General features: G+C 39.3%; 1 protein-coding gene across 1 annotated transcript in view; it reads left to right on the top strand.

The window, feature by feature from the left end:
- ush2a (Usher syndrome 2A (autosomal recessive, mild)) overlaps positions 1-24236 on the top strand; it is a 630034-nt gene that overhangs the window by 519573 nt on the left and 86225 nt on the right. The window contains 7 exon segments of the mRNA XM_052011249.1: positions 4419-4504; positions 5264-5402; positions 13974-14034; positions 14036-14159; positions 14162-14277; positions 14279-14329; positions 18329-18504. Of these exon segments, the coding sequence (XP_051867209.1) occupies positions 4419-4504; positions 5264-5402; positions 13974-14034; positions 14036-14159; positions 14162-14277; positions 14279-14329; positions 18329-18504 (753 nt within the window).

The following is a 24236-nucleotide window of genomic DNA, read 5'->3' as shown; positions in this document are numbered from 1 at the left end:
CAAGTGTATAGTTCGTTGCATCACGGCTTAGTATGGCAACTGCTCTGCCCAGGGACTGCAAGAAACTGCAGAGAGTTGTGGACACAGCTCAGCGCGTCACGGACCACCAGCCTCCCCTCCTTGGACTCTGTCTTTACCTCTCGTTGTCTTGGTGAAGCAACCAACGTAATCAAAGACCCCACCCATCCGGGTCATTCTCTTTTCTCTCCTCTTCCACCAGGTAGAAGATACAGGAGCCTGAGGGCACGTACCATCAGACTTAAGGACAGCTTCTACCCCACTGTGATAAGACTATTGAACGGTTCCCTTATACGATGGGATGGACTATGACCTCACGATCTACCTTGTTGTGATCTTGCACCTTATTGCACTGCACTTTCTCTGTAGCTGTGACACTTTACTCTGTACTTTTATTGTTTTTAGCTGTACTACTTCAATATACTCTGTACTAACCCAATGTAACTGCACTGTGTAATGAATTGACCTGTACGATCAGTATGCAAGACAAGTTTTTCACTGTACCTCGGAATAAGTGACAATAATAAACCAATACCAATACCAATCACAGGTACACAGGGTGGTGAAAAAGGCATTTAGCATGCTGGCCTTCATCAATCAGGGCATTAAGTACAGGAGTTAGGACATTATGTTGCATTGTATAAGTCACTGGTGAGGCCACACTTGTAGTACTGTGTACAGTTTTGGTCACCCTGTTATAGGAAAGATGTGGTTAAACTGGAAGGAGTGCAGAAAAGGTTTACAAGGATGTTGCTAGGACTAGAGGGCCTGAGTTATAGGGGGAGATTGTCCAGGCTAGGTCTTTATTCCCTGGAATGTAGAAGAATGAGGGTGATCTTATAGAAGTCTATAAAATCATGAGGGGCATAGATAAGGTGGATGGTGGCAGTCTTTTTCCCAGGGGTAGGGAAGTCTAAAACTAGGGGGCATAGGTTTAGAGTGAGAGGGGAAAGATTTAAAAGGGACCTGAGGGGCAACTATTTCACGCAGAGGGTGGTGGGTACACAGAACGAGCTGCCAGAAGGAAGTAGTTGAGGCAGGTAAAATAGTATCATTTAAGAAGCACTTGGATAGGTTCATGGAGGGTGGGGATTAGAGGGATGTAGGCTGAATACAGGAAATTGCGACTAGCTAGGTGAGTATCATGGTTGGCATGGACTCGTTGGGCTGAAGGGCCTGTATCCCTGCTGTATTGCTCTATGGCTGTATGACTCTATGTCTTCAAAGCCTACAGGAGAGTGGGCATGAGTTTGAAGTCTTGGTCTTCGATCACTCTTTTCTCAAGTTAGCTCAATACTATACTGTGCTTTGGATGCAATATGAATTTCATTATCAATATTTATCTTTGCTAAGAGCTGGCTTCCAAGATATCAGAAGTGATTAAAGTTTTTGTGAATTATATAATGGATCTTGATTATCTGGGAGTGATGGATGTTGCGACAGGTTGTTGTGACAACATAAAGGCCATTTAGTGCAGGACCCATCCTCTTCAGTAAAGGCCTCCAAATGTGCATGTATATGAGCGTCATCTTTGTTGACTTGGTTCTGGAGTGGAGATGAAGAAAGTTGAGGAGTTTCTTGTTCATCCTGTGAGTTAAACCCAGTCTAGGGGGAGTCTTGTTAGAGGTGAAATGCAATAGTGGATGATGGAGATGAAAGTTGGTCTTGACTGCTTGAGGCCAGTCTGCACTGCAATTAGGTCTGCTGTGGGCGGGTTGCTTAACACTGCAGCTTGCACGCTATCATGTAGCAGACAGAGAATCATAATGAATTTTAGAGAACAACCGAATTTGTGAAAATTTCTCCATTTCAATCTTTGTGAGATTGAGAAAAGCCATGTACAGAGGCCAATGCCACCTCCTAAGTCTTTCTCAGACTTGCACATCATGCAAATCATGTTCATTGTACTTCTTGATAAGCTCTGCATTGTAAACCTGAGAGGCACTTGTTGAAACATAAAGGATGTAGTTGGATCCTTGCAGTGACTTTTCCTGTGGGAAGCAGGGAAGTCTTTCTGTAACTACCCCAATAGAGTTGTCTCCTTTCTTGCAGATGTGGTGACTCTGAGATCCCCCAGCACATTCTCCCTCTTCCCAGATGATGAATTTGAAATCACAAATTTGAACTTCTCTGTCATGTTTTGCACTTCAACAAGAACATTTATCTGCTCCTGAGACCTGGCTTTTCAGCAATCAGATTCCACTAGCAAACTATTGCTATATTGTGATAATGCTGAGAATATAATGGGAAGTACACTGTGGGATGGAGACAAGCATATGCATCAAAGATAGGTCTCAGTCAAGGAAATTTTCAAAGTGCTCCTTTCTGACTGGTCGTCTGTCCTTGATAAGCTGTCTTCCATAAGTTGCCCTCCATTCTTGGCTCTCACTGGGGTGGTTCTTTGGATGTCAGGGCCCTCGATGGTCTTGACAACACTGAAGAATCCATTCATGGTATGGCTGTTAACCAGGTTTTCATTCTCCTGCCATCTCTCCACCAACTCTCTATCAATTCTTTAGGTCATGAGCTGGACTTTAGCCTTCAGATATCTATAGATCAGACTTCTTCTTGAGACATGATGTTGTTCCTAGTTTAAGAGTAACATATTTAATTCCAGGATCTCCTGGTCATTCTCATAAAACCAGACCCAATATTTCAAGGAAACCCTGGAGCTTCAACATTGATATTGCTGCCCTATGTTTGAAACAGCAAACAGAACAAGGCCAACTCACAGAACAAAGTATATATTTTGGAAGGGAAAATTAGAAAAGGAACACAGTCTTTATGGGGTTGGTTTTGTCATCAAGAATGTGTTAGTCTGGCATCACAGAGGCTCTCTCTGTGGCAAAAAAAGACATCTCATGATCTTTTGGCTCATTCTGATATATAGCCAGCAAATTACAGTCATCAGCATATATGAAAGGAAACAGTCAAGGCCAAAGAAGAATTCTATTCCAATCTTAAGCAAACCTAAGCCTGAGTCCCAATAGAAGACAAACTCATCATCTTTGGTGACCTCAATACCAGAATTGCACAGGATACAAACCTTTGGAATGCTGTAAAGAGCAAGGATGGAGTATGGAAAGCTGATTCTGGTTGAGGTCCTGCTCCTGACAAAATGTTTTGACCATGAACTTGTCATAACTAGCACCTTGATTTGTCAGAGAGGCGTGTAGAAGTTATCATGGCAACATCCTCAGTCCAAGCAGTGGCACCGACACGAATGCAAAAATATTCACTTCACTTCAGCATTGCTTGATTGGTTTGCCATCTACATCAATCTTATATTTATAATGGGATATGGAGAAGCAGGAAACCAAACTCTACTGTTTAGATAGCCTATAATTTGAAATAATGTATTTTTTTATTCTTGAGAGTACTCAACTTCCTTAAACCACCATGCATCTGATTTGATATCTACAAGAAGCGGTCTGAAAATTGTTACCTCTTTGCAGATCAAGTCTTTGTGAACATTGTCCTCTCCCCATCTATTTTTGTATGCATCTTCCTTAGATTCACAGGATTCTATTAATGTTGAAATAGCTTATACTCTGTGAATAATATAAGCTGAATTTACCTTGCATTTCACTTGGAGTTTCCTTTGTGAAGTCTGGCTTGGTGGAGGAACTCACTGCGAAACTGGCAGAGAAAAGTCATGCCAACTATTTCTGGAACAGTTAGTTAGGTTTATGTTCCATGTGCAGTACCACCAAAGCGTCTTTTGATCATTGAATCTTGAACTATTAATACAAAGTATCAATCATCTTACTTAAAATAGAAGTATTAAAATCTTGAGTATCTTTATCGTATTCAGTTGGCAGCCCCACCTATGCCACTTTGAGCCAGGTACCAGAGAAGAGTAAGCTTCTTCTTTCACCTTTATCGAGTATCCCAGTTGCCCTACAAGTGATGCTTACTCTCAAAGATGTCATCAGTTTCCTCTGGGCTTTGGGGAGTCCAGCATTGCAATGCCAATGCTTATGTTTGTCATGTAGATCTTGTTTTTCCAGTGAGATAAGAGTTGCCAATCATTAGTTTGATGCTTTTATGAAAACTAATGTGCTTGATGAAACAGATGTCCCCTTTGCCAGAAGCATAAAAACATGACTGGGAGGACCATGCTTATTGTGAAGATAGTTTACAAGCTTTCTTGAAGTAGATGGTGTAGCCTTGAAACTTCTGTCATAAAGAGATAGAGTTTTCCCTGTTTCTGCAAGGTTGAAATGTCACAGCCAGATGACATGACCCATGGCAAAGGTGTGGGCACAAGCACTTTGGCCATTGTCTTGTTCATCTTTTTTATCCCCAGATTGTAAAACATAGTTCCTCGAAACCAAATGAATGTAAAATTGCCATGATAAGAAAATGGTTGTAATCTTTTTGAAATGTCTATCCCCAAGTTACAAGGTGGAGGCACAGCAGTTACTACTACTGCCACCATCTCCATGGCTGTATGGGTTTCTTCCCATATCTCAAAGCAATGCTGGTAGAGTAATCAGCTCTTGTACTTTATCCCTTGGTGCACATAAGTGGCAAAAGAATTGAAGGGAGTTGATATGTATGTGAGAGAGGATAAGCTAGGGAAGTAAAGACCAGAAGGGGTGGGATTGCTCTGGTGGGAGCCGGCAGAGCAGGATAGGTCAAATAGCCTATTTCTGCGCTGTAACAGCTAGGTAAGTACAGGGGGACAGCTGACAGAGCTGCTGCCTCACAACTCTAGTGATCCAGGTTCAATCCTGACCTCTGGTGCTGTCTGCGTGGAGTTTGCACATTCTCCATGTGACAACATGGGTTTCCTCTGGGTGCTCCAATTTTCCTTCTACATCCCCAAGACATGTGGGTTGATGGGTTAATTGGCCATTGAGTTGCCCATCATATATAGGAGAGTGGTAGGATCTGGGGGTGTAGAGGGGAATGCAGGAAGAATAAAATAGCATTAGTGCAGATAGTCAGTGTGGATTCAGTGGACTGAAGGACATTTTCTGTGCTGTATGGATCTATGTTTTTGCACGATCATCATGAATTATATAGCTACTGGCAGTAAATAAGAATCAGAGAATATCAATGTTCACATTCACTTTAAGGCACAAAGGATCAATTTTCTACTTGCAGAATTAATATTGACAGGTCTATTCCAATGGATCAGAATTTCCAGGCTAAGCACAGCATAAAAATATATGAGTAAAGAACAGTGATGTACAGGCTATTACTTGTTATAATCTTGTTGTGCTATATGGCTGTGGAGTTGATGAGCATGAATATGTGGAAATCATGGAAGCATCACCTCAGGAACAAAATTCACCAGCCATAACAGCAGTTGCACATGTCAAATGGTTTGCTCGTGAAAATCCCAATAGAGTTCTCACAAATTACATAACATGCAAGTAACATTTTTCCATGGTTATTTTTTTGTTTTGGTTGGAGTGTTTTGATCAGAATATTTTGGTTAAGAAATTCAATGGTGTTTTAAAGTCTACAATGGAAAATGACATGAAAGTACTCATCTGGGCTCACTCTCTAAGCTATTCTTTAAGATACCCACGCATCCATCACCCACACATTCCTCCTTCCCTTTATTCCATGCTCCGCTGTCCTCTCCTATCAGATTCCATGCTCTTCAGCCCTTTGTCACTTCCACCTATCACCTCCCAGCTTCTTACATCATTCCCACTCTCCCTCTCTCACTTGCCATTCATCTCCCTCTCACCTGAATCCACCTGTCACCTGCCAGCTCTTGCTCCATCCGTTCCCCCCCCGCCACCTTTTTATACTGACTATCTCCCCTCTTTCTTTCCAGTCCTGATGAAGGGTCTGGACCCAAAACATTGACTGTCAATTTCCCTCCATAGATGCTGCCTGATCTATTGAGTTCCTCCAGCATTTTGTGTGTTGCTCCAGATTTCCAGCATCTGCAGTCTCTCTTGTATCTCTATTCTTTAAGATAAGCTTGATGCCAGTCCGTAAGGTGGTTCTTGCTATGGTCAAATCAAATGTCAATGCATCTTCTGGAAGGCTGCCTGACTATTCCTGATGGCAGAGTGCACAAACATTTTCAGCTTGTGAAGTAAAGGTAGGACAAGGATTTACTTTTTGACATGAAAGGCAGGCAGAGAAATGAGCACTTGTTAAAAGCAAGCATGGTGTGTGTAGAGTGAGATAAAAATAAGAAGAGAAAATGTGCTGCCGTTTGTGAAAGGCAGGTGATCCCTGACCATGATTGCCGTGTGACTTCTCACATTGTCTTTTCTGATTGGTGCATCCCGTCGCATGCAGTGCTCAACCTCTGCCATCAAGGAAGAGGAGTGTGTGAATGAGATCCGTGGAGTTATTTTTATGATGTGCCTTGCATGATAGATTAGTTTATTGGTTATTGTGGAAGATATGCAGTGTGAGGAAGTGAGGTGTGCAATAGTGGTTAGAATAGAGCACCAAAATTCTGTTGGAGAGAAGGAGGCAGTGTTCAGTGACTATACTGACTGGGTAAAGGGAAGTGGGGATGTTTATATTATTAGTAAGATTACAGATAGGTAATTGCTGTGAGGGATAAGATTCTTTCCTCAGCAATTGGGGTCAGGTTATTTAACATTTTCCTGCATAGTAGCCATGAGCAAGGAACCAAATTCTTCAAACTGACTTTGTCTACTCTCAGTGAATGCATTGCTTTTAGAGACCTCTTTCCCCTAAAGAGCAGTTCTTTCATTGCCTGGATCAAATACTTCAGAACTGCTTCTGAGAACCTTGATCTTCTTTGTACCTTTTTCAGACATTTTGTTCCTTTAAAAATTCTTTTTTGCTGTCTGGAGCTACAGTGCACATACCCTTTGAGAACCCTTCTGGCTTCCTTTAAGTGGTATCAATCAGGACCAAATTTCTATTCTCTAAATTCACACGCAACCAATAAGTAGCGTGAGTGCTGTTGGCTATATACCTGATTCATAATAATGAACTGCCAGCTGCAATTTTACATGGTCACTGCATGCTGGTTTTCAGATCTCTGGGCCCTTGTGCTTAGATTATTATTTGCATAAAAAACACACTCACAAAAATATTTCTTATTCATCCTGTTAGAAATACAAATTTATTTGGGCGACTAAAATCCCTGTGGAGAGTTGCACGAAGTAAATCAAAGAACATTGGCATTCCTTTATCAATCACTGATGTCTTTGTGTTGCTGGTTCTCTGCCTCTTCTCTGCTGCTTCTCCCTTAACTCTTTTTGTTTCTCTGTCTTGGGCCTAATGTCAGCTCAAAAAATAAACACATGGCTTTTTAAAAGCAGAAATATTCAGTTGAACACAAACTGGGCCAAGAACAGTGTACTTCACTGAAATTTTTGTATTTGTGACAAATCCTCCTTTCCAGCTATCAGCACAAACACGCAGTGCAAAACCATTTTCAAAAGAGCAAGCACCGATATGTCACCTGAAATAATCTTCTTTATTACTCCATCTATTAAAGGCATGCACTAGAAAATGGAAAGAAACCGCCAGCAAGTATCCCAGTTCTGTCATTATAAACATCTGTTTTGTCACTGTCATCAGAGAAAGATTTAATATTGTGGTTGTTTCAATGACTCTAAACTCCTGCTAAAATCACTGGCAAGTGATTCATTGTGATATTGCCCAATATAACATTTGTATCTAGTGCCCCAGTGCAGCATTTTCATTACACTTTAAATAAAATCAGCTCTCTATCTATGTCAGTCAGCAACATTCTGCTGTACACAGAGGAATCCAACAATCTACAATTATGATTTTGATTTGATTGTGTCATTTGAACAGAAGGTTTATTACTTTTGACTCAGCTAGGCAGAGGGCCTACTTTTCACCACTTTTTTAACTGTGCTTTGTCTAAGTAACAGAAAAACAAATAGAAATGTTCTCTATTTTCAGTGTTGCATAGTAGGAACATTTTAATGGGATCCATCATCCTGGTGTGGCAAAAGATTACTTTTGTCTCAATATTCCCATTAAACAGCTTCTGTAGTTTACATGGGGAATAAATCTTTGCCTTAGCAAATGGTCTATTTAAGTAGACAACCTTATTAACAGAAAATTAATTAACTGCTGTATACTGCTACGTTTTTCACTGCCTTTGTCCATAATAAAAATTATTTGTCCAAGTAAAAAAAAAGAACATCTGTACTAGTTAATATTTATGAAGGGGTTTATAAAAAGAGCCAAATCTGACATGCAGTAAACAATCTTTTACAATGTTAATGAAACTGCTCATCATGGCACGTTATGGGGGAGTCGCACACTCATATCTCTCAGCAGTCACTCTTAATTCTATGTTCTTTACTGATATGTTTCTGAGTCATTCAAAATGATGACAGAGTTTTGTCAAGTTGATGGCATCCACAATGTAAAGGAAATTTACTATAACTGCTGCAGAAACCATGTTCTACACAGGCTGAATAAATTTAGCTGAAGATACTTGGGCAAATGGGATTAGTGTAGACAGGCAAAAAGGTCAGCATGAACATAGTGGGGCAAAAGTCCCCTTTCTGTGCTGTATGACCCTATGACTATGACTTCAATTCAACAGCATTTTGGCCATTCAAAATTCTTTGCACCAACAGGTCACTTGCTTAAAAGCTTGAAGGTATTTTCTAATCTAAACTTGGGGTTGGGTAGTATGGTAACTAAATTATTAGACTACCAGTCCAGAGGTCTGGATGGATAATTCAGACTCATGGTTTCAAATTCCACCATGACCAGCTGGACAATTATATTCACAATATATTAAATAGATTCTGGAACGATAATCACCCAGTATTACTTCTGGTAACCATCAGAATACCAGATTGTCTTAAGAATCCAACTAGTTTGCTCATGCCCAAAGGAAGGGAATCTGCTGTTCTGACCTGGTAAGGCCTAAACCTGCCTCCAGACCAACCTACAATAGTGGCAGTTGACTTCTAACTGGCCCAGCAATCCACTCAGTTCAAGAACAATTAGAGATCCCAAGTTTCAGCGTGTCAAAACTGCTGAAACTATGAGATCCTAAGTGTGTGAGTAGAAGGTGGTACAGTGAAGTATGGTGCAGCAGAGTGAAAGAAGCAGGAAAGGGCTGGCTGTGAGTAATGGTACGAAACTGATGCATTCACAAGGAGAGAGTAATTGAGCTAAAAGTTAAATTTGTACCAGCCACCTTTAAGAGATGGTTAACTTTTAACACTGAAGCCAAATTCTGTTACTTCATCTCCTGGCCATTAGCTTCTGACCCACCTCTTCTCTAAGGGTCTAAGGGCACTCTTGTGTTGACTGAAGGATTTTCTGCTCTTAGCAGAGACGAGATTTTAAAACACCATTGAATTGTTAAGCTTTTATTCTCTATCACATTCCATATATTACTGGGGGTCTATGAGTAAAAATATGATTTTAAAGTGCCTTTAGGAAATACACTGATGCCAAGATGTTACAGTGATTAAAGTAAGCATAGCCTGCTACTTTCCAGTTTACCTAATTTTCTATCTTTTATTTTGTAATACATTTAGTTTCCATTTAGTTTTAGTACTTTGAAAGACAATAAGACTATCTATTATTAGATGCCGCATGGTCATGAAAGAATAACAAATGTCAAGGTTGACAAAAGGCTGTTTGTTCCTTTGAATCTGATCCCTCTATGGTACTCACTCTCCTCTCAAAGCATCCAATTTCTCACTGAACAGCGGCAATGTATCTTTTTTCGTGTACACATTATTTCATTGTGTTTTCACAGTTGTAAAGAAATTCCTAATTTTATTTTTGATTTCTATTATCAACGTAAATTTGTATCTGCTCTTGTTTTCCTGAGCTATTTTAAAGTAATGTGTTAGTCTGACTTTATCTATGTCATTCAAAATCTTGTTAATTCTCTAATTTAGCTGATGTCCTGTGTACTCTGGGTCAAACTTTGTTGTTCTTGTCTGCATCTTTTATTAAATTAGTGAAGGCTTGCTATAGTGCATTTAAATAAGCATGACATTACTACATGATATATTACATCATATGTGTTTCATTGCGTGATTGCACAATCAAGGAAGATCTTGGGTAAAACCAGTCACACCTTTTAGAACTGTCCATGTTTTTCACCCTGTGCATTACTTCACTATTGACCAAGAACTCACAAGGGCACACTGATGGCAAGCATGGAGAAGTATTAAGTTACAAAGTCATTGGTAGGGTGTGTCTGAAAAATCATGATTAGTCAGAGTAATTTCCATGCACAGACTTTCAGCAATGTGATTCAAGTACCAGAGAAGCAAAATGTAGTATATGCTGGCCTTGTGATTGTTAAAGCAGGAAACTGCAAATTGGCAGCTCAGACCCAATCTGGCTATATCAGTTATCATGGTGCTCATGATTAAGTGCATGAGCCCTTCAATGGATGAAGATGTTCATCAGGACAAATAATATTGGTGAAACTGAGGGCCAGGACAAAAGTGTACCTGGTCAAAATGAAGCCATATGAGAATGCAAGAAAGCAATCTTGCTAATAGAGAGAGGCTCAGATACATATGTCACTAGCAGACCTCCTCATGCTACATAACATGATAGATGTTTTATTTGATGAGCTGATAGAGAGATTGTAGAGTCACTTTAATCTAATCTCCTCAGAGGTTTTAGAAAGTTGCACACTCAAAGCCAGAAACCTAAAGTCAGGGCAAGACCATTAGTAATTATATAATTGTGTTGAAGAATCTGTCTCAACAGTGTAATTTTGGCACCTTCCTGAATTGACCACTTCAGGACAAGTTCTCATGCAGTTTGACAGATGAGGAAATTCAACCTAGATTTTTAAATACACAATATTTGAAGTTTGACTGTGCATATAAAATTGCCACGTAATTGAGATGACTTCCAAAAACACTAGAGAATTTTGGCCAATGAATAATTTCAGTGTTAATACAATAGGGGCAGGAGTTCAAACACTGAGCCTGAATTTGGTGTGAAAGGCAAGGCAGGTGGGGAGAGTTGTTATTGGTACATTGGAGATCATTCCTCACAAGATTAGAGCAGTGAAATAATTCAACTACAAAAAGGAAGACCATTTTGCCTCTCTATGTAAGGTTGTACCTAGGATGGAAAGTCAGGATAATGTCAGCTAAATAGGCTCTCAATGCAACTGCAACACTGATAAAAGAAATGTCATAAAGGGGTTTCCACAATATTGAAGTGCTGAGCAGTGTGAAGAGCAAAGCACAGAAAATATATATGCCACCAGCAGCAAAAATGGAAAATGCAGTGATTTTAAAATTAAGTTGAAAGTTAATGATCAGTATATAGATATAAAATCAGTGCAATGCTAACTTAAGGGAGCCCAACACTTTCTATGCAGCTAATATTTGAATCTCAAGAGCCTGCAGATGCTGGAATCTGGAGCAAAAAACAAATGATTGAAAGAAAGATCTACCATCAAGAAGACAGATTAATTTTTGTTTTTCTTCTTGACTTTCTCTTGCCAGTCATTCTCAGCAAAGAGATAGCATTGTTCCTCTATGCTTCCATCTAAATAAAGACCATTTGTGTCATTATGCCATGACCTTCTTCCATTGATTTTGGTTCTGGGCTTTTGATTTGGCCTATAGCTGCCCCCACCTCACACCCCATGGTATACATCCATCCCTGCCTCCTCTATGCTTTTGACCCCTATCTTCTTGCTGCTGTGATGACAACAGCCTCAGTTTTGTCATTGGCCTTACTTGATCTAGTCATTCTTGCTCAGAACCTGCAGCACTTGATGTAGGTGTACAAGATCAAGTCCAGTTTAGGTGGAGAGACTAGAGGCAACTGTTCCTGTTGCCAGATGATTCAAGGAACAGAAGATGCAGATTTAAATATCTGGGCAAATGATACAATGGGGATATGAGTAAAACTGTTTTACTCAGAGAGGAATTATGATGATAAGCAGCACAGCATTAAAGCTGCTTCTGCACAGTTCCAGTAACCCAGGTTCAATCCCGACCTCGGACCCTGTCTGTGTGGAGTTTGCACATGGATTTCCTCTGGGTGTTCCAGTTCCCTCACACATCCCAAGGATGGGTTGATGGGTTAATTAGCCAAAATAAATTGCCCCCAGTGAAGGTGGATGTCAAGAAAATTAGGAGGAAATTGATGAGCATGTCTGAGAGAATAGGTTATAGGGAAATAATTGGGGGAATAGGACTGATGAGAAAGATGTGAGTAGTGGCATGGACTTGATGTTCCAAATATGTGGAATCTGAGAAATATGATTTGGAATTCACTTCCTAGAAGGCGATGGAAGCAGAAACAATCACTGTTTCCAAAGGGGAAGTAGATAAGCACTTGAGTAAGAATAATTCTCAAATTTTGGCTTCTTCCTTGTCCTCAAATGTAATCACTCCATCAATGGTAGCTATGGTAGCATCAATCAGGGCATTGACTATAGGAGTTGGGACATTATGTTGCAGTTGTATAAGTCATTGGTGAGGCCGCACGTGGAGTTTTGGTCACCCTATTATAGAAAATACTTAGTTAAACTGAAAAGAGTGAAGAGAAGATTTACGAGGATGTTGCCAGGACTAGAAGGCCTGAGTTACAGAAAGAGGTTGGCCAGCCTAGGTCTTTATTCCTTAGAACGTAGGAGAATGAGGGGTGACCTTCTAGAAGTGTTTAAAATTATGAGAGTCATAGATAAGGTGGATGGTAACAGTCTTATTCCCAGGGTAGAGGAGTCCAAAACTAGGGGGCATAGGTTTTAGGTGAGAGGGGAAAGATTTAACAGAGACCTGATAGGCAACTTTTTCACGCAGAGGGTGGTGAGTCAATGGAATGAGCTGCCAGAGGAAGAGGTTGAGGCAGATAAAATAGTATCATTAAAGAAGCACTTTGATAGCTACATAGAGGAGCGGGGCTTGGAGGGATATGGGCCGAATGCAGGAAATTGGGACTAGTTTGGGGGGTGGGGGGTGGGGGGTACCATGGTTGGCATGGACTGGTTGGACTGAACAGCCTGTATCCATGCTGCATTGCTCTATGACTATCTTCAGCTGCCAAGACCCTAGGAAATTCTCTCTCCAAACCTTTCTGCTTTTTCTCCTCTCTTTCCCCCTTTAATAAACCATTTAAAAACAACCTCTTGATAAAGCTATTGATCATCTATCTTGGTTATTTCCTTACATGGCTCAGCATCAAGTTTTGTTTGGTATCTTTTCTGCAAACTTTATTTTGCCTGTATTAAAGTAATTATTTAATAGAGGGTGTTATTGTTCTCAGACCAAACACTCACCCTCTAATGATACCTTCTGCACCTCTCCAGTCTCCTATTCTCCACTACCAAACATCAAGCCATTATTTGTCAATGTCTAATTTCATCTTTTCCAGAACCGTTTTCTACCACAAAACTCCTGAAATTATTAATCTTCTACAGTTACAGCTGAGATGTAGCAATGATGGTTCTGAATTCCTTGCACTTTCTGCTCCTGCACTGTAATAACTACATCAGATGTGCATATAAACCCATTCATAAGCACAAACAGAGTTGCTTATGCACATCTGATAGAGCAGCAAGTCCAAGGAAATTCAGTGTCTTTTCTCCATTGAAGTAAGAAATGACTGTTCACGTTTCAAAGTTTCTTTTCTCATTCATATTGCACGTGGACCCTTTGAAAGGTACATGAGGGAATTAACTTTACTGCAATTGCAACAAATTGGAATGAAGCAAATACACTTTCGCATTTTCTTCAGGAGCAAATTACAATTTAATATTTATATCACAAAAGAAAAGGAAAGGAATAAAATCCTTCTTACCTCCTGTTGTTCTATTAACTTACATGATAAGTCCAAAGAAATAACAGCTTTTGTCAAATAAAATAAATCATTTATTATTAGTAAAGACTAAATGTTTAATAACCTTTCTTAAAAGAAATAAAATTGGATGTAACCAAACCTATTTCCTTCCAGGATTACTCAGATAAAATGAATATTTGTTTTCATTCCTCTCTGTTATACAGGTGGCCCACTGGGATGCAAGAAAAATTGTTGGTTGTCATTTGGTCCAAAGGTGCTTTGGATTTTTATAGATGCTTCAGATATGCTTCAGCCTTACACTGAATATGAATATTGTGTCAGAGCTTGCAACTCCAGGGGATCCGTAGACAGTCTGTGGAGTTTTGTATAAACCCTTGAAGCAGCTCCTCAGGCATGGCAGCTCCCCCTTCGCAAGCCACAAGTGCGTTTTCTGTCCTAATCTATTGGATCATGCCAAGCTTTCTGAATGGAGTTATTTCTCAATATTATGCTATCGATGAAGGGAGAAAAAAATGATCCTACAGTTAACGCATCTATTGTTACAGCAGTGACAATGTCGGTAAGCCAAAAAGTCAACAACAAATTTTCTAACTTTTGATCAATATGTTTATTTTTAAATTTATATTCTTACTTAAAATGGATCCTTTTTTAATGCTCAGAGTGATTTTAGTAGTTTCCTGGATTTTAATAAGAATAAAGTTTGAAGTTGCATGTGAGATTGCCTGTGATTCAAATTTCCCACTTTATATTTCTGCCATTATCAATTTTCACATTTTAACATTTGATGTTAATAAAAAGGCAGAGAAAATCTCACAAGAGGGAAAACTTAGTAAACCTAATTTTTCCTTGAGTGATCATTACTGGACAATAAAATTTCAGGTTCATTTTATAATTTTCTGATCTGCTATGTTACTTCTGTCAAAGCACATAAGCCCTTCTTCAACTCTCAGAAATTGTGCAGAATTCCTGCTGACCATATTTCAACAGTCATGTTTTATAAGATCTGTTTCAATATTAGAAAGTCCATGTCTGGTGGGAAAGTTGAATTAGAATCGGGTCTGCTGGTGTTAGACCAGTGTTGAAAAATATTTATTACTGAGAAAATAGAACTTCTTGGTTTAACTAAATTCATTTTCAACTGTTCCAAAGCTAACTTATCAAAGTAAAGCAGCAAAAGTAAATCAGAAACCAAGATATAAATCAGCTAATGATTTAAAAAACATTGTAACATGTTGCAAAAGTTCAGAATAAGCAAATAACTTTTCAAAGAAACAGTTTAATAACAGACTGTTGAGGGGTCTCAACCCGAAATGTCAACTGTCCATTTCTCTCCATAGATGCTACCTGACCTGCTGAGTTCCTCCAGCTTCTTGTGTGTTGCTCCATTTTAATAACTGACCCATGGGAAAAGGGGTGGAATGCTGTTTATTAATTTTTTGCTGACAACAAAGCTTTGGAACAATTGTTGTTGGCTATCATTAAGCTGAATTTTGCAATTTTGTTTCCAATTACACTAAATTTAGCAAAATCAATTAATTTGTTCAAGATTTTCCATCTTATTTATAGGCTAGCATAGAAAACTAACCACACCAGCTACATTGGGAGTATATTCTGTATATGCCCATTCACTTGAAATTGACAGCCTGTTAAAATCATTTAAATCTCTAGTCAGCTAATAGAGTCATAGAATTATACAGCACAAAAACAGGCCATTCAGTCCACCATGTCCATGCCAACCTTTAGGTACCAATCTGTACGAATCCCATTTACTGGCCCTTGGTCCATAGCCGTCTATGCCTCAGCGATTCAAGTGCTTGTCCAGATACTTCTTAAACCTTTTGCGAGTACCTGTTCTGACCACCCACCCCTGCAGTGTGTTCCAGATTTCAACCACCCCCTGAGTGAAGAAGTTCTTCCTCAGATTCCCTCCAGCTTTCTTATCTCTTATACTTGGCCCTGTAATTTTAGACACCTTTGCTATGGGAAGAAGTTTCCTACTGTCTACCATATTTATGCCCTTCACAATTCTGTATATCTGTGTCAGATCCCCTGCTCATCTTCATTCGCTCCAAGGAATGCAACCCCAGACTGTCCTCAAAACAAACCCAGTCTCTCCCCAGTACTGAAAAGCTCCAAACCAGGCAACATCCTAGTGAATCTCCTCAGCACCCTTTCCACTGTAGTCATGTCCTTCCTTTTGTATGACAGCCAGAACTGTACACACTGGTCCAGCTGTGGTCTAACCAGTGCTTTATAAAGTTGTACCATAACCTCCATGCTCTTGTATTCTGTGCTCCAGAAGTGAAGGCAAGTATCCTGTATGCCTTCTTCACCACTCTATCCACTTGTGCTGCCATCTGCAGTGATCCTTGGACTTGTACAACAAGGTCCCTATGTTCCTGAATATCCCCTAGGGTGCAACCATTCATTCTTTATGTCCTACCTTTATTCATCCTCCCAAAATGCATCACCTCACATATATGAGGATTAAATATCATCTGCCATTGCACTGCCTATCACTGGGGACCAAGTGTCCAGGGAAGGTGACTGATCACCTATGAGGTCGGTTAAAGATAACTGCCATAGAGTCATACAGCACAGAAACAGGCCCTCAGCCCACCCAGTCCATGCTGACTATCAAGTACCGATCTAAATTGACTCCGTTTACCAGCACCTGGTCCATAGACTTCTATGTATGGCAATTCAAGTGCTTGCCTCCTTACTTCTTAAATATTGTGAGAGTGTCTACCTCTACCAGCTTCTCAAACAGTGCATTACAAACTCTAACCACCTTCTGTGTGGGGGAAAAATATCCTTATATGCCTTCTAAATTGCTTACTGCTTACTTTAAATTTATGCTCTCTGATTGAACGCACTGCTAAAGTTTAGTACTGTCTATTCTTATTTATGCTCCTCATAATTTTGTACACCTCCAGCAGGTCCCCCTTTCAGCCTTCTCTGCTTTAAGGAAAATAAATCCAGCCTACCCAGTCTCTCCTCTTAACCGAAACCTTCTATCCCAACAACATCCTGGTTTGTCTCCTCTGCACTAATCCAGGGCAATTGCGTCCTTTCTATACTGAGGCAGCAAAAACTGAAGCACAATATGTGACCTCACCCATGTTTTATGAAGCTGTGCCATAACTTTCCTGCTGTTATATTCTATGCCCCAGCTAATGAAGGTTATCGTTCCACATGCCTTCTTTACCACACTATCTCCCTGTGCAGCCACTATCTTTGGATGTACACCAAGGTCTCTCTCTTCCTCAATACTCCCTAAGGCCCTACCATTTATTGTATATACCATCCTACATAGTTTTCAGTTGTTTAATGAATTTTGTTTTTTAAGTTTTTGATGATGTTTATAATGAAGTGATGCAAAGACCCAGAAAACTGGTTTGAAGGAAGAGGATCCGATGACAGTAGTAAGAACAGTGATGTTGAGAATTGTGGATTAGCTGGTGTTTTGGGAATGGATGGGTCGGTTCAGACAAAATGCTCTTTGATAAACTATTTTCTATGAGCCCTCAGCAATATGATGTGCTGGTGATCCTGCTGTTCCTCCTTTTTAGCTGTTCTTGTTCCTTCTCATGATCATCCTCCTATTGAAACCAAATTCGATTCCAAATATGTATTAAGGCTCACCTCACCACCAGAGCTCTTGTTGAACAGATCACCAAGTCACAGAAGCAGAGCTGTACTTTTTGAATAGATTTGGGTAAATTGCAATATAGCCCATACAGTGGTCCAGGATCATTCTGGTGTGGTACATTGTATAACTTCAGCAGATGAAAGCTATTTTAATAACTAGAGGGCACAACTCTAAAAGGGGTAAAAACAGAAGGATCTGTGGGAATATGTGGATAGTTCATTGAAAGTGATAGGGCAGGTTGAGAAAATGTTTAAAAATAAAGCATATGGGATCCTGGGTTTTACAGGAAGTGTCATGGATTACAAGAGGAAGGAAGTCATGACAAACCTTTACAAAACTCCAGTTTATTACACCTAGCTTATTGTGCCAAATTCCAGCACCATGCTTTTAAAAAGAAATAACGACTTTAGAGAGGGTGCAAGAGAAATTTGTTAAAATTATTCCATGAATGATGGACTTTAGTTATGTGGATAGAATGGAGAAGTTGGGGTTGTTCTCCTTGGAAAAGAGGAGATTGTAAGGAGATCTGACAGAGGTGTTTAAAATCATGACATATATGAATAGACTAGAAAGGAACTGTTTGAGTGGTAAGAACTAGGGGACATAGAATGAAGGTGTTTGGCAAAAGAATCAGAACTGACATGAGGAAAGATTGTTTTTACACAGTGAATGGTTAGGTCTGGAATGGAGTGCCATGGTTCGTAGTGGAGGCAGATTCAATTTAAACATTCAGAAGGGAGCTGGATGAATATCTGAAAGGAAAGAATTTTCAGGGCTATGGGGGGGGGGGGTGTAAATTTGGGGCTAGCTAGATTCGGGGGCCAAATGGTCTCCTCCTACACTGTAACTATTCTGTGATTTATAAGTACTGGTAAGAATTTCTAGCATTTATTGTTTTCCTTTCAGACTTTGAGTATTTGTTGTGTTTTGTTTGAAATAACCAATGAGCACAGAAACAGAGAATGCAAGTCCAAAATTTGCAAGTGTGAAGTAAGTTTAACAAATGCCAGTTTCTCCCTGCAGAATCGCAGAAAAATTACAGCATTGAAGGAAGGTATTCGGCCCATTGAGACCATGCGAGTGTATGCTACAACGATTCAGCTAGTCTCACTCCCCTGCCTCCCTCCAATCTGTGTGTGTGTGTGTGTGTGTGTGTGTGTGTGTGTGTGTGTGTGTGTGTGTGTGTGTGTGTGTGCGCGCACGCGCGTGCGAGTGTGCATGCGCATGTATGTGACTGTGTGTGTGTGCATTATTTATATTACAGGGAAATTCTGGACAAAATATCTTGTCTGATGCCTCTATTCAGCTATTGGATTATAAATATTAGAATAGGGAATGTAGGTAAACTCATGGATTATTCCTGTTACAGCATCTTTAGTTACTTAGGAAATCAGATGGGTACTGTTCTTGTTTCAAATTAACCCCAGTATAACTTCCAAGGCAGTGGTCTATGTAGACCAATCTAACTGATGTACCAAAGCCCAAGGAATGTATTGCGAACAATTGCAAGGACTGCAAATATATGGACATTATGAACAGATGACCACATCTTTATAGTTCATAGCTAATCAAACTTAATGGAGACTTCAGAGCAAGAAGTCAGCAGCTGTTATGGACAGGTGACCACTCTAACTGCTCCATTATAACCTACAAAATATAATGGGAATATCATTAAGATAGGAGTTAGTGGCTGATATTGGCAGGTGACAGCTTTATTGAAGTTCAGAGAACATTAACCCCAGTGGACCAATCATTTGGACTAAAGGTTAATTACTTCTATGGGCAAATAACTGTTCTGTTTTGTGTCTGCACAGCACACGTTCAAATCTACAAAAGAATACTTAGTCTACTGTATATTTAATAATTACCATTGATCAATATATTTTTGTGTGACATATAAAGCATTTTTCTAGTAAGTAACAATTGTATGAACAGCAAATGATTGAAAAAAAGTGTATGACTTAGAGTCATTTTCACATGCACTTAGTATCAGAAATGCATTCCAGAGTTTGAAAGGTTTTGAATTATCCAGTTCAGTTACATTAGCTCCATTGATATGCAGTATCAATATATTATAGCAGAGGATAAGACTTTATTTAAGCTTTTAATCTTTTAATATTAGCTATTTATATAACTAAATAAATTACATTTATCAGCACAAGTATAAACTCAATTACAGTGTTAATTAAAAATGTTCCTGAAACATTTGAACATAAATAGTATACTGCAGAGTTTAAAGGCAAAGCAAAAAAACTAACGCAGAAGCAGTTTGCAATTTTTTTTATAACTAGAAGATAATTATGGCAACACTATTTTTCCTGAAGCAGTAGCTGATGTAATGGCCAGATAGCCATGCATGCTGGAGGCTGTTTCTGTATTTTTTAGGCTGGTATTGATCACAACTGTGCTGAGGGTTCAGCTCCGTGCCAGATTGTTTGATTAATGGATTGGTTGCTAAAAGAGGATTGAATGGGGATAGAAAATGCAGGCGGTCTGTACTGCCACTGTATATCCATCAAGAAGTACACACCTCATTATAAAATGGTTATCAAGTATACATGAAAAATTAATTGGACTCAGTTTGATTCTGAAAAGAATCAGCTTTCACCACCGCAGTCCCCAGAACTTTCCAGATGTGCTTTGCGGCCCCTAGAGAAGGAGCAATGGGAGATGTATTAATACATCGTATTGATTGGATCAGGACCTCTGACAGTCATTTGTAGAGATACCATCTGTCTGCTGTTCACATTCCTTCACCAGAACAGGACGTGACAGATTATTAATCTCAACTCTTGAAGTATAGACAGTCCCCTTTCTGCTAAACTGCATTCCGATTCTGTAGGAGATGAAGCAGACCTGAAGGGTGCAGAAATTAAGGTTATTACACAAATTGAGCCATATGGTACAAATACTGAAGTGAGAAAATTGCCAGGCAATAAAAATTGTGCTGCCTTCCTAATGGTGTAAATTACAGTTAACCATGGCTCTAATGATGTCCTTCTGCTGCGTTTAACTACTGTTACATGAAGGACATTGTTTAAAAAATAAAAAACGTGAATGCCAACAGCATGTGTAACAATCTGTTAGATTTACATTAGGAAATTTGTCAACAGTAGGTAAATAATTCTGCTGGCCAAGAAACCAGAAGTCAGAGAAAACAAACAGATCAGAAATATTAGCAGTATTGTTCTAGTTAACCTTTTGAAGACTGGGCCTCTTTTATAATTAAATATAGAAGTCTTCATGATTGTTTAAAATATCTATACAAAGGCAACATATCTTAATTCTGAAAATTATGAGCCAGAAAGAGCAACATTATTTTCCTTTTGCATGAGAATTGAACTCTGAAAATATTATCTGAAATTTCATTATCATCTTCAAGAATTTCTTTCTTGCCATCCTTTAACTCCCAGATGTAATAATATAATTCATCTATTTGTCAGAGAAATCATTTAAATTTTTCAGTTCTTTTACTACTTCCTCAACATTTTAATAATTATAATCTCAGAATATTTTAAGATGAATTCAAATTGGTAAACTACAACAAATCAGGACTATACACCTTTCTAATAAACTGTATTGGACAGGGATTTTGCAAAATTAGATCCAGTTATCCATTTAAAGATTTCTCATGTAGTACGATAATAAACATTTAAAAAGAACATTCCAGTCAAGATCAATTTCATTCTTACCAACATGTGAACATGAATGTCTTGGTGTATGTATCTCTTAAATCATAGCAATCCTCTTTAAGTTGGTTGACATATAATGGGTGAAGAATATTTTCACAGAACCTTCCACCACCATGCATTCAATGTAATAGGCTTAAGCTCTAACTTAATAGAAACTTTATTAAAGAACCTTTTTCATGATTCCCATTTACTATCCTTCATTGAATGCAAAAGTAGAATTTATAATCCAGCCTGCAATACAGGATACAATGGAAGTTATTTAATTCATCTTTGATAATTCAATCAAAAAGACTGCCTGCATCCATCTGCTTAACACTGTCGAACCACACCTCTGCTTCAGCTCTACTGATACTGAAATCCATATTCATGCATTTGTTCCCTTTATATTTGAACTCACCACCACTTAGCCTTGGTCTACCCACCATAAACTTGATCATCCAAAACCCTGCCTGATTCACGTCTCACCACTATGCAGACTGACGTACCAGTTAAATATTGCCTTGATGTTAAGATAACCCATTCTTTTTTTCAAATCCCTTCATGGTCTCATTGCTCCCTAACTTTCATCTCTTTTAATCTGAACATTCTCCATGAATTTTGTAACAGTGCTCTATCAATTTGACCTCCTGACCATTCCTAATTTTAATTGTTCCACCGTTGCCTCCTTCAGCTGCTAAGCCCCTATGCTCAGAAATTCATATTATAAACTACTTTGATTCTCTATCTTAGATTTGTCATGTAGTGATGATCATGTCCATTGATCCTCTGGATGGATGGAATCTACACTGTGATTTGGGAATTAACTCTTCAGAAATTGGGAGTAGACAATTTGGGGGGACCCGTGCAATGACCTTGCATATGTCAGACAGCAGGGTAATACTACAAGTGGATATGTCTCCTTTCTTGAAGATAGTCACAATTACAGCATCCCTGAGCTTCCCTGGCATGTCCTCCTCTTCCCAAATGTGGGAGATGAGGCTGTGAATTTGTGTCTGAATATGTTCACCACCAAACTTGAGCAGGGATACTGTCTGATCCCAAGGCCTTGTTGTTCTTCAGTTGATATGTGATCTTTTTGACTTCTTGTTGGACTAGTGTGGTGGTGAGGCTGGACCTGATAGATTGCTGTGGAATGAAGTTAAAGACATACATGTCAAGGACAATGTCACAGATGAGAAGTTCCTCAAAGTACTCCTTCCAGCAGGCACTGAATGTCTCAGGTTTTCCACCGCTTGGCCTTTGACGGGGTGAGCCCTTGACTGTTTGGGCCCTAGATGGTATTGATAGAACTAAATAATCCATGCATGTCGTGGTTGTCACCAAATTTTAGATGCCCCTTTCTTCTGCCACCTGCCTTCCATTTTGCAGGTTTTCTGTTGGCTGAAGAGCTATTTTTATTTCCTGCTAAGATGTAACACCCTTGTCAACTCATGGGAGTACCTGGCTCGTGAGCACTTAAAATGAAGAAGGATCATGTGAGATGGCAATGAGAGCCTTGAGTCTCTCCGTTGGGAGCACGGAGACACCCAGTGTAATCAATGGAAGAAACACACTGCCTCCCAAACAACCCATCCAGCTGTCCTGTCTGGAGTCCCACATTGGGCTCATTAGCCACCTCAGAACCCACAGACCATGGGAAGCTTTAACTTAAGGGATTGCCTCAGAAAGAGAGAACTCTTTTAGCTTCTTTTAGAGTCTCTTTAAACCCCATCTCTTAGATCAAGCTTTTAGTTATCTGCCTTTATAACCGAAGTGATTCAGAGTCAAGTTTCATTTAATCATGCTCCTGTGAAGTACCTTGGAATATTCTACCATATTTAATGGTGCTTTATAACTTAAACTTGTGGTTTTTCTTGCCAATCACATTTTAGCATAAGATAACAAAAACTCAATTCACAGTGTGCAGGTGGTACATTGCACAATCTACAGCACTGAATGAAGGAGGATGTCCTTATGTTATATCTGTGCAACACAGACTCATATGATGCAGTGATTTAAAAGAGCCTTTTTTAATAATGACAGCACAGAAAGACCATGATATGCTACTTCAATGTTGCTCTATCACCCTCAACAGTGAGTATTCATTATAAAATGCCATTGCTCACATTCAGAACATGGGATGCAAGTGAACAAATAAAGGTATGGAATTTAGCCAAGCCCAGATACTGCTCTGTGAAAAAACCACGCCTGTTCCTTTCTGTCAGTAATATTAACTTGCATATCAGATTAAATTTGTGTCAGAAAATGTGGCCTGGATATTCACTGGGGTGTTACATAGGTGGTGAGTTTTCAATAGGAATCCTGAAGTTTGACACAGAGCCTATCTCCACTGCCTGAGTCTTGCAGTGCAGTAAGGTCACCATCTTAAAGTGAGCCTGGTTATCGGGCTTGGGTATCAGTCATCAGGGAACACCCCAGTTCCCAATCCATGACCTGGAGAAGAGAGAGGAAATTAGTATTGTGGGTTTGAACATCTGATCCTAGCTACCCAGGGCATGGGACCAGGGGAGGAAAACCTGCTCTTCCTGAAGCTATTCTTGCCTTATACAGCTACACTGAAAAACAGATAAATCATTGTCTTATTTAAAATGTTAAAACAGCTCCTGGGAGTGGGTTACCAGCTGACCCTTGTCTCACCTCTGTAATATCTGGAAGGTGGAAAATTGAAGCTGGCCCACACTCCATCCCAACCATTCCCACACATTAAAATTATTTCTATGTATCTAAATTCTAAGGTTTCATGATTTATAGCATATTTAAAATATTATAATGCCAAAGTTTGACTTCTACGTAAATTAATCTTGTTGGCTATAACATTAATGAAGCACTTTCACCTACACTACGGAAGCCAGGAAAGATGATGAGAAAAACTGACTGAAACTGAGTTGTCACTTTACTGGACCAGCAAAACTAAGTCAGTCTAGACAATCCAGGCACTTGATAACGTTAGAAATCAGCATTCAGCACCAATGTAGTTATTGGCATGAAGTGCACTGTTCCATCAAAATTATGTCAATGCGGTAAATTTGGAATTGCAAATCCAAGTTTATCAGATTAAATAAATTAAACCTTATGGAGTTACAAAAAGGATCATACATGCAGTAAAATGTGCCAGTTTCAAT

This window comes from Pristis pectinata, chromosome 3, assembly GCF_009764475.1.
Source record: "Pristis pectinata isolate sPriPec2 chromosome 3, sPriPec2.1.pri, whole genome shotgun sequence".
Classification (NCBI taxonomy): Eukaryota; Metazoa; Chordata; class Chondrichthyes; order Rhinopristiformes; family Pristidae; genus Pristis; species Pristis pectinata.
Note: the sequence above shows the minus strand (reverse complement) of the source record. Positions and strands in the feature narration are given on the sequence as shown.